At 41.2% G+C, this 15,398-nt stretch overlaps 1 protein-coding gene across 1 annotated transcript; it reads right to left on the minus strand.

Annotated features, from left to right (window-relative positions):
• Window positions 1-619: 619 nt before the first annotated feature.
• On the minus strand, window positions 620-12,252 carry enc1 (ectodermal-neural cortex 1). The gene is made up of 3 exons (XM_070924711.1): window positions 12,051-12,252; window positions 4,610-6,425; window positions 620-1,419 (listed from the first exon to the last, which is right to left on the minus strand). The coding sequence occupies exon 2, from the start codon at window positions 6,417-6,419 to the stop codon at window positions 4,644-4,646; it is 1,776 nt and encodes a 591-aa protein (XP_070780812.1). The 5' UTR covers window positions 6,420-6,425; window positions 12,051-12,252; the 3' UTR covers window positions 620-1,419; window positions 4,610-4,643.
• Window positions 12,253-15,398: the final 3,146 nt, after the last annotated feature.

Consider the following 15,398-nt stretch of genomic DNA (forward strand, 5'->3'; position numbering starts at 1 on the left):
TCCATTCATACTCTGACATAAATGAAAACCCTGGGAGAGGTGCACCTCTGTCTCTTGTAAAAGAACAAGCTCCTCCTGGGAAAGACTGAATTGTGCAAAATGCAGCCCAACTGAGATCCAATAAAACACAACACCTGGCCATGCATGACATAACCCAAACATACATTCACGTAAGAATGCAGGCAGAGAAGAAATAAATAGGATTAAACACATTAACATAACAGAGTAATCATTGTCATATAAATTAAGACTACATTGCAGCAAGTTTAAACAGAAACTGATTCATTCTCAGTTTAGGTTAAGGTGACAAGATTTCTGTGACCACAGAGAAGAGTTCATGCCAGTTTTACTGAATCACTATGAGTGGACATGCTCTAAAAAGCTATGACTCAGCGAGCGAGCCGCTGCTTTTATCAGAATAACAGAAGCACAGCCGGTCTTTTACAGCATTAAGTGTACAGCTGAATGTGACAGTGTTGAGTCCACACACTGAATACTGTCCCTGTGTGCAGTGGGTTAGTTAACCGGCGCTCAGCGGGCGTTAATGCGTAGCTGCAAAACAGCAAACATGTAAGGTCGTGACCCCGAGGCACCTCAACCCCCCCCCTGGCCACGCACAGATCCCCTCCATCCTCCTCCTCAACCTCAGCTGGTGTCGGTCATCAACACCTCGTGGCGTGCAGTGACAGCAAACTGCCAAAGCCTTCATAAGAGGAACACTCAAAGGTTTGTTTCTGTGTCAGAGCTGTTAGAAGCACGTCTTTGAAAGAAGAAGAAAAAAAAGAGATAAGGCGTCAAACAAAAAGAGCTTATTAGAGGAAAGAAGGGGGAGATCTGCTCCTTCATTGTGCCTTTTATAAATCAGCTGCACTCAAACTGAGCTGCTTTCTGTTCTTTGGCACACCAATCATTGCATTCTCCCTCCCTCAATCTAAATAGAACATCCACCATGCTATACATTGCAGTCTCCATGAAAAGAGTATTTTTTTTCTTTCTTTTTTTTTTTATCATAGAGAAAAACATCAATACAGATCCTCACAAGCCTGTCATGACTAAATGGGGAAAAATGCAGGTTGTGTGATATGTTTGCAGTCCTCATACGGCAGCATGAAAGCACAAGCCTGATATACCAGATGTACACAAGGTTGGAGCTTGCGCCGCATATAATATAAGCAGCAGTTTGTTTGGTTTGTTTGCGTGAGCTACTGCACTGTATGTCTCAGCTTCCTTCTCGGAAATGAGACATGACATCATTCCAGTAAAGTGTCCACCTGTACGGGTTTCTGGTTCTGTATCTTTGCAACATCAAGATGAATGCGGGTCGTGTCTGTACATCACTGCTCAGCGTCTCTTTTAGAGGAAGATGATGTGTGCTTCTTCACAGTTGGAGTCCAGTAGATGATGCAAAACAGGAGAAATCTGAGGAGGAGAAAACAATAACCCGTTAAACAGGCTAATAAGATGTGTGAAGATGCCTGAAAGCAAACAACGCTCAACAACTTAAAAGGTGACTTTTTAATCATTCAAAGTACAAAAGAACCTCAAAACTTTCTGAAACTTTAGTTGCTGCTTTTTCTCTCTTTAAAGAGTGTGTGTGTGTGTGTGGCCTTCTGTGCTTTCCTTTTACTCTCAGAATTTCACTTCAACCTTTCCGGTTTTTTAAAGCTTTCACTTAATATGCACTTTGTCTTGCTGAATAAGTAAACCCTGAAGAGCACTTCCTACCCAGGAGCAACTTGGCTAGGAGAGAAATGTCTTGTTGCTGATGAAGCCTCGATCTGCCTTGAGGCTACAATGATCATCTCTTGTAAACTTACCTGAAATCCAAAAAACTAGCTAAGCCCTGGATTCCAGTTTGTTTCATGTTAACATTTAGAGAAATACATTTATGGATTTATTAATCAAAGTAGAGTGAACAGCAGAGTGGGCTAACACTTTATCAAGGGGATATGTGCCAGACTTTTTCTTGGACAGGAGCAGAAACCTCCTGGAGTCTAAGCTCAGCTTAATGGCTGTTTAGCTGTAGCTCCATATTTAGCATACAGACATCATGCTAAGCTCATTTAACTCGGCAAGAAAGCAAATATGCATATTTCCCAAAATGTCAGCACTGTGCTCATGCCATACACTATGCTTCTTTCATTTAAACTGCCACACGGCTGCAATGGGAATCGGAAACCAGATGAAGCTGATCATGTTACTTTAGACCAAATTGCATTTAGAGACTGACTCATTTGTTGTGACGCTACATTTGTTCATCTAATCATTTTCTTGGATTACCTGACTATATATTGATATGGCGATACGAATTATACATTCTGCACTTCACTACTAATTACTTGGTTTGGTTAATATTGTTATATAGCCATTTCCTGGCCTAAAAGCTGCATCTCAGTTCAATTCATTAGAGCTTTACAGCTGAGTGAAGTGAAAAATCATCAGATCCACATTGCTCATGATAGTTTCTCTTAGTTTTGTGTGTAAATAACTTCTAAATATCTAAAAAATCATCCTGAAAATATGGTTACATTATCAGCACTAAGGAATTCAGTCAAAAATACTGAGTTATTTGATTTTGTTAGTACCCTAAAAGCTTCCCGAGGAAAAGAAATTCTAAAAAGGTTAGAATTGTTCCCATGGGACAAACTGAGAGAGAACTTCTTTTCTCTCTCACAGCTACAATCTCCTTCTGTGAGGTCTCACATACTTCCTTCCCCTTTCATTCCTAAACAGTCAGCCTTCTTTTCCATTCCTGCACATTTTTCGTCTTTTCTCCGCGTTCAGTGAGTAGACTGTCAGTTGCCATGACAGGCAGGCGCACCAAAAACAAATTCTGTATCAAATTAGTGGCAGGATTATAGCCTTCAGCGAGCGCTGTGTTGCATTGGCTTAGAGATAGTTAAAACCTTCAGTCTAGTCTCTTCCTTTCAGAGATGAGTTACCGAAAAGAAAAGGAATAATAAGTCTTAAAAAAAAAAATTTCATCCTGTGGAGAAGAGGAACATCACAGCATCGCAGCAGCAGTGAAGCTGCTCTGAGCTGCTTCCTGGCATTATCAAATGGGAGACTGTGCTGTGCTGGACAGCTGGGGAGTCACTCTATGTCTCTTCCTTCGCTTTCTCAGGAGGTGAGGGCCCCCAGCCATTTCAGCAAATACAGCAAAATGAAAAGGACTGCCTGCATGGTTATGTGTGGGGGCATCAGTGCAGGGTGTAGGGATTGTGTGATGTGATGTGATTGCGAGCCTGCAGCATGCAGAAAGATCAGGTTTGCCAGCTGACTACCCATGCTCCACATACGTCCGGCCTGTTCATCATCAGAGCAGGGTTAGAATGAGGCCACTAAGACATAGATGGAGGCAGAAGAGACTGTCGAGTTCAACAGTAAATTTTCAGAGCGAGACCACTACGATCAAGGATGATGTGTGTCTGACTGAGCTGGGGGGCGGGGGGCTGCTGACGCTCTCTAGCCCTACAACTCTCCCTCCTCACTTCCCCTGCTGCCACTTCTCTCAGTCACCTCTACTTGTAACTGATGATGAATAGTTTCCAACACTTCGTGAGCCTCCCTCCCACCCAGCGTAAAGACCATAACCTCATCAAAGGAAGGCGACTGAGTGTGGATTAGCCTCGCCGGGGTGTTGTAGCCTGCTGGTGTGTGGCTTGTCTAATTGGCAGACCCCGTTTTACCTCTTAGAGGGATTTCCCCCACAGGAGCAATAAAAGTATCCTATTCTCTTTCAATTACCCTCTCTGTCCTTCAGCCCATCCCCACAGCCACATAACTCACTTAACTAACGCACACAAGCCCCCATCAGTCCCCCCATCGCTGCACTCTCCCTCCTCTGCAGCTCCTTCCTCTCTACTCCTGAGACGACGCTGCCTATCCATGTTTAGAATATTTTTGTTGTAGCTGAGTTAACTATATGTTAACGTGTAAAAATGTATTGTATCATCTCATTTACTGCTGATAGGAAACTTTATTGTTCAACTTTAAAATGTGCTGCTTCAGAATGTGTCTTTGCCAGATTTGAAGGATCACTGCCAAAATGATTTTGTTTATGTGAAGTGTTTGTGTGAAAATGGAATATCAGCCAATATATTGTTATATGAACTGATATTGGTATCTTCCTTAAAACCCCCACAAATAAATACATTAAAAATGAAACTGAATATCAACGTTTTACTGATGGGTAAAGGAGCAGAAACTGTCAAACTCTTCAACGAGTACTCCACTAACTTATCATTTCCTTCCTATAACATTGTCAGTCTAAAAAAAATCCAGATCAATGCAGCAGGACCAGAGATTTTATCCCATTCTTCTTACTCAAAACAAGGCGCCTACATTATCCACAATGCAACAGAGGTTGCAGAGGCTACAGAGGTCCATTTTTGAATGCGGCAGTCTTCGGCCCCAACTGGCTCACGACAAATCACTTGAGGCAATCTATTAGATTTTGTGCAGCTCCTCCTGGAGCTACAAAAGGCTATATAGTACTTTATTCACATATGAAGTAGTACTCCCCAATTCCTGTAAACACACTTTAATGTGTAAAATCAGTGGAGCTCCGCTTTCAGACAGACATAGAGACATGAGAGGTCAAACTTACCTCATGGAAAGGGTGTCGGTAGAGGGTTTGGGGCTCAAGCAGGCAGATGTTTCCAGGTGCTGACGAAAGCAGTGGGAATGAGCGAGTATGGCACAGTAGTGATGCTGTTCCAAGCATCCAGCGTGGGGTCATAGCAGTCCAGAGTTTTACACCGCTGTGTGCCAAAGTACCCACCCACCACATACAGTTTGTTCCCCGACGCCACAGCCTGGCAGCTCATCCGCTTGGCCGTCACGTCACCCACTTTAGTCCACTGGTAGCTCTCGCTGCTGAACTTATAAGCAGAGCATGCTGAGAACTCCGTATCCCCTCCCATGACAAAGATCTGGTTCCCCAGCACGGCAGCGGCTGTGTAGCGCCACGGCTGTGGGCAGGAGGCGGGCACAGTCCATCGGTTCTCTTGTGGATCGTAGCACTGCACCTTGGGCAGCTTGTCGTGGGTGACGCTGGTTCCTCCAAAGGCAAAGAGCTTGAGCTTGACACTGACCACTGCCGCATTGCTCACACCCTCTCTCAAAGGAGCGACCATGGTCCACTTGTTTGCCACCGGGTCAAACTGCTCCACCTGTTTGAGTGATACAGACGGAGAGGCCGGGAGGCAGCCAGTCGCAGCGGTGTGACCTCCTACTACATAGAGGCAGTGCTTCAGCTCTGCAGATCCGTGGCCAAACCTGGCAATGAGCATGGGTGCCGCCTTTGACCATTCCTCGTGGACGGTGTCATAGACCCATACATCTTTGGACACACCATTCTCTGAGCCTCTCCCACCGGTGATGTACACCTTACAGCCGATGGCGCAGGCGCTGAACTCTTTCCTGGGGCTGGGAATGTCAGCCTTGGGGATGATCTCTTTGGCCTTCTGGTCTACCAGGTACAACTTGTCACACATGAAAGTCTGTCCTCCCAAAAGAAAGAGGGCATGGCTGGTTTTTCTTGGTCGAGCACACGGGCTGTTAACGACGCCATCATTCTGCAGGATCTTCAGCTTACACCGGATAGCTTCATCCACCAGCTCCTTGCTCTTGGCCTGGGCGTTGATCAGCTCTTCTGTAGATACGTTCTCCATGAGAAAGATGGCAGGCAGCAGGGCCAGGCGGACCGTTCTCAGGAGCTCTGGAAGGTTGCAGTGCCTCTTTTCCAGGTCATAGTTGATCCAGTTAAGGGCAGCTTCATAAACCAGTCTCTCGTCTTCTGTCTCTAGCTCCTCATGTGACAAAAGCTGCACCACCATATCTTTGGGTAATTGGAGGAAGTCCTCTGTCTTGCAAATAGCGGGAAAGTTGCTGAGGCACATGCCCCAGGAGAGCTCTGACAGCTTGGTGCACTGGTGGGCATCAGACAGCAACAGCATGCCAAGGCAGTTAGATGGGTGAAGGTTTCTCTCTAGGAATTCAGCACAGGCATCCCGGATGTCCTGAAACTCGAGCATGTCCCCAGCCTCCAATAGCGACTCTGCATTCTCCTCATTGATGACCACACGTGATGAGTATGCGTAATCCAGCAGGAGCTCTAAAACCTCCGGGTGGATGGAGTCACGGAAGTCGACCTCGCTGGCCTGGCTCTCCCTCAGCCCACCGCTGAACATGGCCTCAAAGTAGCGGCTGCAGGCAGCCAGCACGGCGCGATGGCAGGGGAAGGAGCGGCTACCGGCATGAAGCAGGACGTCTGTGAACAGCCGCTGCTGCCGCAGTGAGTTGAGGTGCATGAGGACACTGTCGGCATAGGAGGACTTGTGGAACAGATAGATGTTCATAGAGCCAGTGCTAGCTCGTGATTTCCGGTTCTCATGGACGCACACGGACATTTTCATTGAATCCTGAAAAAGACAGAAAGACATGTAATGCATCTTTAATGTCCATTATATAAGGTTCTACAGGGTTTTGCAGAAGAAATGGTTGGTATAAGTCACAGTTTTTTTTTCAATTTCCATCCATGAGGTGAAAATATAAATGGTTGGTGTACTTGGAAAATCAAGATTCTTGGTTATTTCAGTCGATGAAGAGAATTCACATCATCTTTAAAAACTTTGCTTGAAGTTGCTGCCATCATAAAGATGACAGCCATCGGAAGAGGCATTCTCACTCTGACTCAAAGTAACTCTAGTAACAGTCTAATAAACAACCCCATTCCCTCTCAACATCAACCAAAGAATATCAAATAAATGTGAAATTCAATAAAGGGATGCATAAAGGCAATAAAGGGACAATGTGCTCTTAAAGAAATGACTCACATCAATTATATCTGCTAGCTGGAAAATATTTTGAGAATTAAAACAATTCATAAATCATTCAATAATTCAATCTCCGTCTAACTTCATTTTTACCACATCCACTCATTTTTAAGTTTGATGCAAAATACGCATCTTGTTAGCGCTTGTTAGCGCTTGTTAGCTTGTATGCAAGCTGTGTGTAATCACTGTAAATCAGGCTAAATGATGTTGTTTATCAGGGAGACTAGACTGTCTGTAATATTAATCATGAAAAAGCAGATTGCTGCAGTTTTCTATCAAGTAAAGTGGGCCTAATATTCCTTATTAAATTGTATTCTCAGCCATAACTATTGTATATGCACACACTGGGAAATATTACATTTTGCAACCCTAAAATACATAATATGATGCATTGCAATCCTTCCCAAGAGATAGAGAGACATTTAGCAATAGATCCAGTGATTGCAAGTTGCAGCACCATACGTCTGGGAGTTATGAAGGTCAAGTAGATAACACTTGTCTTCTCACAGAGACCAGGATTTTCCACTTTCAACTCCAAGCAGTACTAATCCCCCTCTTTTAGAAATACCATGATTTACAAGTAAGAGTCCCTCTGCGGAGCTCTTTAAGAAAAGGAGAAAGAAAGAGACAGCAGGACTCTTTTAAGGCTCTGAGAAATGCACAGAATTTACTCCACTCCCCTCCGGAAAGTCACAGCTCCCATCTTCCCTGTCCTTGCCCTGAGTTCACTTTCATTCCACACAGTTTCTAGACATGTCAAGTGCCTCCTGCACTCTGAGTCCCAGTCTGACCTAGCAAATCCACAGCTGTCACATTTTAAGTTCTCTTCAAGCGCTCTCCAAATAATTTAAGGACTGATAGAAGAGTAAACCTTGAGACCAATTATACACAAAATCTGCCTTTTTAATATCTAAACAGGCACGAGGTGGTTGTAGCATGTTTGTAGTTTCCTCATTGATCAGCTTGAATTATGTCTGCTAAAATTGATTCCAATGATAACAAGTTTTCAAGACAATAAAGTATGAAAACATCCATAAAACTTATCAAAACACCCCTGCAGTATAATCTACTCTTCTGCTGCCCAGTATGTCACAGACACAGTTAAATAATCAACTTCCTGGAGGAACTATGTGCGTCACAACTGTAAGTCATTGTAACTGACTGAAGTCAAGCTGCCATTGTTTCTCTGTCAGTGAGAAAATGTTTTACAAACCTACAGGTGGCGAGTGTTTGATTCTCAAATGATAGATTTTTGGCAAACTATCAACACTTATAGAGTTGAAAGGTTTCCAGGAGTCATAAATAATTCCTCTACAACTCAGCTGTTCCAGGGAAATTATTCAATTCCAGTTAAACCAACTCCCCAAACCAGCTTCTCCGTGTGGAAAACATAATGTGGAAAACACAACCCGCAGCATGTGTTAGCATAATGTATTTAAACGACTTGCATTACATTCCAACCAAATTCTTCCAAACTGGAGCCATAACTGAAACCAGGCGAGGAGATAACCTGTTGTAATTGTATGTGAACTGCATAGATAAGAAAGTATGTGACTGCTTCATGAAAGAACTGTGTTCACTTGTTTTCAGGTACTTTGTGTCAGTCTAGACTGAAATATCTCAACACTTACTGCAAGGATTGTTATGAAATTTGATACAGACATTAATGGTGCCCAGAGGATGAAGCCTAATAACTTTGGTGATGACTGATTCTATGTCCAGTGTCATTTGTGGTTTTGAGTGAATGTCTCAAGAACTATTGGATGGATTGCCAATTGGAATTTGGTACGGACATTCATGTCCCTCTAAGGATGAATCATAATCACTTTGGTGATCCCCTAAATCTTAATTTAGCCCCATCATCTAGTCAAATCTTCCGTTTGTACAATAATTTGTTTTGTGACCGAATCCCTGCGAAATTAATGAAAATCTCATCAGCCTCAGCTGTACTTTGTGTTTAGTGCTAATTAGCAAATGTTAGCATGCTAACACCTTAAATTAAGATGGTAAACATAGTAAACTTTACACCTACCTAACGTAATCATTTTAGCATTGTCATTTTGAGCATGTTAGCATTTAGCTCAAAGCACAGCTGTGCCTAAATAAAGCCTCACAGAGCCGCTAGCGTGGCTGTAGACTCTTAGTCTTGTTATTCTGCTCTCAGTGACTTACCAAAGAAAAATCTGGTTTAATGTTGAAACCAAATGACTCATAAATGTGACGTGCTTGAATCAACCAAAAGAATAGCCATTGAAACATTTTTATAAGGGAACAAAACAATAATAAATGGTTCACCGGTGTTCGCAAAGCTTTCAGGTACACTCTGGTCTAAATAAGGAATGTAGTCAATGTGAAAGTATTCTCTTTAAAAAGTGGGAGGACTAGTTTTTAAACAATAGTCATATTTCATCGTAATAATAGGAGGAAGATTGTTATTTATCACAAAACTTAATGAAATACAAAACCAACTGCAGCTTCGGTTCAACAGGATGTATTGCATTCCAGCACTGACAAAACTGGCGACTCGTCATCTTCTGGCCTCTGGCTCAGTTATAATGAGAATATCATAGCCTGCTCTCTCAGCTGCATATGTCACCTGCTACACACACACACACACACACACACACACACACACACACACACACAGTGTTATTATAAGACTCCATGTAAGAAAATATCATTTTAAATTCTGAAACATCCGAATTCTGGCATGCAATGATAATCCATCCTCACTGGACTCACATGTCTAAATTGGAGAGGGTTTGCATATACTAATAATTAATTTCTGTGCCAGTGTTTCCAGCATTTCCTCTTTGAAATGACTCAAAGAGCGATTATCTCATCTTGAGGCATGATGTGGCCTTGTTCTAGGAAATGCCAATATTTGGGTCTGTTGTCCAAGTAAGAGTTTGAGTCATTTATTCTTGCTCACCTCATATGTATTTATAAATCTACTCAGCCATTAACTCTTGTAACTCTTGTGTAATTTTGAATTTGACCTAATTAGCCTTTGATGATGCATTCAATGCCAAAATGATGATAATCAGGAATATTACACCTGTTTTATTCCCCTGCCACGATCCCATTAAATTACATACGAGCCCCATACAATTACTGAAGGTGTTTTTCTTGTATGATCTCAGTTTTGCATGTTGCCAAACAATAAACAAAGTTTTCCACGGATGAATGAGCTCACTCATACATACAGCGAGTGCAGGAGAGCTGAACAAGGAGAAAAGCAGTAAACCAGATACTTATACCATTTGCATACTAAAGCATAAAGCCTGGATTACCAACTAGGCCTGCAGGTCACATATTTGTAATTTAAATGGGAACTTGTCCTTCGTTGCAAATTCGCTTGTCCCCAACATTTGAGTCTCGTGAGGATGTGTTATCATTGTATGCCAGACCCACAGAATCTAATTAGAACTTGGATGTTTCAGAGTTTAAAATGATATTTTCTTACATGGAGTCTTATAATAAATATTGCAATCACCAGTTCTCATCATCATATGCACCCATTTAGACTATTGGCTCTATGTAATGTTACTACCACACCCCCCCCCTCTGGACATTAACCCAACACATGTAAACACAAGATTATTGGGAAAATCAGATTACTGCAGCCCATAGAACCTCTCAAATCAGATTACTACTTAAATCTGCTTGTTCACAGATAACTGGTTACAGCACGCGTGTAAACATCCTGAGGGTAACAAGTCGCTGTGAAATTCCTGACAACTTTCTGGCATTAACGTCTCAGGTCTCAAAACTGTCTTTGCTGAAACAATTAATCGATCCTCAGAAAATGAATCGCCAACTATATAATTGATAAATAATTCATATTGCCAAACAGTCTCTGATTCCAGCCTCTCAAATGTGAGGCTTTGCTGCTTATATTGGTCCGTGATTGTAAACTGAATATCTTTGGATTTTGGACTGTTAGTTGGGTAAAACAAGCCTTGAGCTCACTATTTTCTGGCATTTAATGGACCAAATGATTGCTCAATTAATCTAAAAAAGAATTGGTAATTTCAGCCCTAATGCTGTTAATTATAAGGACGTTAATTTTGGACCATCAAGGAAAACTTTTGAAAAGTTAAGATTATCTTGGATTAACTTTGGCCACTAAGAACTATCTGGTTGTTCTTAGTTCTTCTCGTCGTCTCACCGTGGCCTCAGGGAAGTTGTGATGGACATTTTTATAGACTAAACGATTAATTTATTCATTAATAAAGTAAGTAACGGATTAATTGAAATGAAATTCTGTTGTAACTTCTCTGATGTATTTCACATCCTGCATGCAGACAATAAGCCAGCCATGTGAGAGCGAGCTGTTGGCTGGATGTCTGTGAGAGTTGTCATCCTCATCCCCTCACGGAAAACAGATCCACGGGGCACATAACCAGAAAGCACATAACATGCCACACTCACAAAGCACACAGTAAAAAAAAAAGGGCTTGCACATGCAGCCTCTGGACTCTATCTGAGGCCTGGCTGGCTGCAGCCTGTTTAAAATCATTGCCAGGTGTCCACAGTCAGCCATGGACTCAGGAAGAGGGATTGGAGGGGGAGACTTCAAAAGTAAACACCAGGCTTACATGGGCCAGTTCTATACATCTGCCACTTCGAGGAAGAAAAAAAAATGAAACAAGATGCAAAACAAGAGGACACGCCAGCAGCTATTGATCTGCATGTCTGCATCAATCTCAATCTCCACCAGAATCAAATTTATAGCCTCAAACCAGCTGTCCACACACATCCCAGCGAGGTTAACTGTATTTAAACCAAAGCCCTGCCACTTAGAAAACACTGTTTATCAATTTATAAGGCCAAGAGGAGCGTGTCACACCTGATGTCGCCTTGAAAACCATATAAAACATCTTGAGCGCGCATGAGAATGCAGGAACAAGACGCCGAAGGGAGCACACAAAGGACTGCGAGGAGATCTGAGGCACACTTCATGAAAACAAAGCAATAGTGCAATCAATGTGCCGGGTAAATGATAGCAGTAAGGCAATGCTGACATAATCAGTGAATGTCAACAACAGTCCTTCGTCCATCAGCGTGTTTTCTGTTGCGCTTTCTCAGCCACAGCCCGGAGTTTTCCATCATCAGGTGACCGGAGAGGGATGCAGCGGTAGTTACAACATAACCATCTGTTAATCAGCTATAACAGTCGACACGGATGTCATTCACTGTCACATTTACCTCTTTGGGTGAAAGCAGGAGTTCAATTGTGCCCGCAGTATCCCTCGAACATGCCGCTTCTGAAAGAGCCACGATGCAAGCCTTGCGCTCGGGGAGCGGAACAACTCCTTGGTTATTTCCGAAATGCTGGCGGATGCTCGGTCAGGATGCGGCCGTTTTCTTCAGATAACACACTACACTGGCTTGTATATACGTTTATATATCAGCACTGACGGGCTTTAATATAAGGAATGGGGCGAGATGTTTGGAGGCGTTCCTCCAGCGCTGCTGCTCTGCTCCTGTGTGGCGGTCCCCCTCCTGGGCTCCCAGTCCTCTCTCCCTCAAATCAATGGGTGTGTTTACACTGAGAGGGGGAGGACCGTCTCCTCGTGCAGGAAATGAAGTGAGAGAGACCAGGCAAGAAGATGTGGAGGACAGTTGGTCTCCCAAAGCAGGAGCCCCCCCCCCCACACACACACACACACATCACCATTTTCCTAAAAGTTGTGCTAACTTTTAGTCAAATTCCTCTTTTTAAGGCCCTCTGATCCCAGGACACTTTCAGTGCACTGAGGGTGTGAAGACAAAGCTGAAAAATAAGAAAGCAACTAAGAACTGTACATAAGTACAACTCGCACTATTCATTTATTTCCATTTTAAACTACTTTATACTACTACACTACACTTCAGAGGGAAATATGGTATTTTCCACTTCACTATATTAGTTATAACTTAGTTACTTTAAATCAGTCGTGCAAGAAGTACTTGTACTAAGTGATAAGTTTCCTGTTGTTTCTGGTCAAAGGGATTTTAGTTTTACTTTATATTCTTTATAAAGTAGTTTAGTCCAGTGTTTCCCAACCTAGGGGTCAGGCCCCGTCCAAAGGGTCACAAGACCAAATCTGAGGGGTCATAAAATGATTCATTCCTCTAATCTTAGCTTTTGTTGTCAAATATTGGATCATTTAACCGCTTTTGGCATCAAAATGTTATTTAAATGTATCTTGGAAGTTCAGATCTCTTTTGCTTTTGATACAGTTTATAGCCAAAATTTCTGTACTTTTACTTCAAGATATTGAATACAGAACTTTTACTTTTAGTAGCAATACTACAGTGTAGTATTTCTACTTGTGCTTAAGATTTCCTCCAACTGCTGCTCTGGTGGACCCGAATAGCTCTATGATAATTGTATAGATGCCTGTGTCAGCTACTCCTATAATGTTACTGAAATAGCTGTGATCATTTTGATTATCCCCAATACTCTTGTTGTTATTCTTCTATAATGTGAGTGATTTGATTGGAAGGATGAAAACAAGATCCAGCATTGTCATCAGGGCCCAAAAAGATTAAAATGGATCGTTTGTGTTATGCTTTTGTGGAGTCACAACTTAAAAAAAAACAAAAAACAAAATGCTAAAAAACAACAGCACATAGGAAATACCACAATATTTGACCGAGTCACAGCAAACCCACCACTGAATGCCAGAGACGCAATGTACATCCTATAGGATTATAAAGACATTGTGGTTTTTTGGTTTTTGGTAGTTCGGAATGGGAAGTCCACTTTTATCCCCGAACAGCTTGTGTGAGTCACATCTGTGGTCCTTGCTGACGGTACTTTTGGCTGTGACTAAACTCTTCAGTGGACCCTCGAGGCTGTAATGCTATTATTTTGTTTTTATGTGGAGTGCACTTGTGTTGTGGTGATGAGAGCTGTTACGTACTCGCATTCAGTTTCCTTTCCCATCAACTGCTTTTATGAAGACAGAAATTACACTATTACTGCAGCTTCATATGAAGGATAATACAAGTGTGTGTTCTTCAGAGAGGTGTATTTAGTTGGAAAGAAAAACTCATGATGGCAGCAAATGCTTCATATACATGACAAGAGAGACATCTAGTGGACAAAATGTTCCAGGGACTGATAGTGCCGAAGACTGGGAGCTGGAACTGAAGGAGTAATAGACTCACAGACCCCATGCTGTATGTATGTAAAAATAACAATAATATCTGCGAAATAAACTTTAAATATGTTTTTTCTTCTGATCTTATTAAAACCCTCTTTGCCTCAAACTGAGCCTGCACATTTGATGTAGGTGACATATGAGAAATTACTAAAAACCATTGTATTTCACCAAATAAGGAAATATTTAATGTTATATGGGCTGGGCATGAACAAATATATGTTCATTTTGTTTGCCAAAAAGTCATTCAGAGATAAAGAAATGCATGTTATGCTACATACTAACATTTTCAATTTTTGGTGTAAATAAGACCCCAGGTCTGAATCCCTGTTAGACCTCTTATGAACAACCTGACTGATTTCGAGGTTAGTTCATTTATTTAACAGTCAATAAATCAAGATTTATTGGTGTTTTATTTATTAGGTAATTTTCACCAGACAAAAATGGCCACAGAGTTGTTTTGTATTCTCCCTGTTGGAACATTTTTTATGGTGGCTAATGTTAGTTAATGATGCTAACGGCTTCTCTACTTGTGCTACTGTTAACTCATTTGCTTTTTTGACTGTTTTAACATCACAAAAGTAACTGAGTGAAATGAATCTTGGGCCACAGAGGTCACTGTTCAGCAAAAGTTACATAGTCTTGTTTGTTATTTTTGATTTAACAGTTGATTAACCAAGATTATTTAGTGCAAACCTATTTTCCCCAAAGGTTTGTCATTGATTTATTTGTTTGTTTGATGCTCTTGAGATAAATAGCATTGATAAAGCACAGTAAGACAAAATAACTTTGTAACTTGTTAATTGTATTTTTTACTTATTAAATGAGAACTTGATCATTCCTTTACCAAAGCATTTTGATTGATTCAGTTCGGATGCATTTGTCTGCTTTAACAATTTATCATCAGCTCTAACATTTCTTAATTGATGTATTTATTTTTGATGTAACAATTGATAGATCAAATCATATTTGATTTTTTTAACCATTTGTTGACAAAATTAATGTGAAAACAATTGGCAAATGAATTGACAATGAAAATAATTAGTTGATAAATAGTTGCAGCCCTAACGGAAACCCAGTTTTCAAATATTTCTTTAATAACATTGCTTTCAAATGTTTTTATCTACCACATATTTTACCATGAGTTTTCAAATTCAAATTCATCTTATTTATGGTATTTATGTAAGGATTATTTGCTTTTATGTAAAGCCCTTTGTGTGACATTTTATGCAGGAATTATACTGTAGAACATGTATTTATTCATTTGCTTACTTATCCACAAGATAAAAAAGCATTTCTAAATTACAATATGCTCAAATAACTACTCAACATGAATGAAATGATGCATGTTATAAATAATAACATGAAGCTAAGTTTATATGTATTGTTTTCTGTTTTCTTTGCA

The sequence above is a fragment of the Enoplosus armatus genome, chromosome 18, assembly GCF_043641665.1.
Source record: "Enoplosus armatus isolate fEnoArm2 chromosome 18, fEnoArm2.hap1, whole genome shotgun sequence".
Taxonomy (NCBI): Eukaryota; Metazoa; Chordata; class Actinopteri; order Centrarchiformes; family Enoplosidae; genus Enoplosus; species Enoplosus armatus.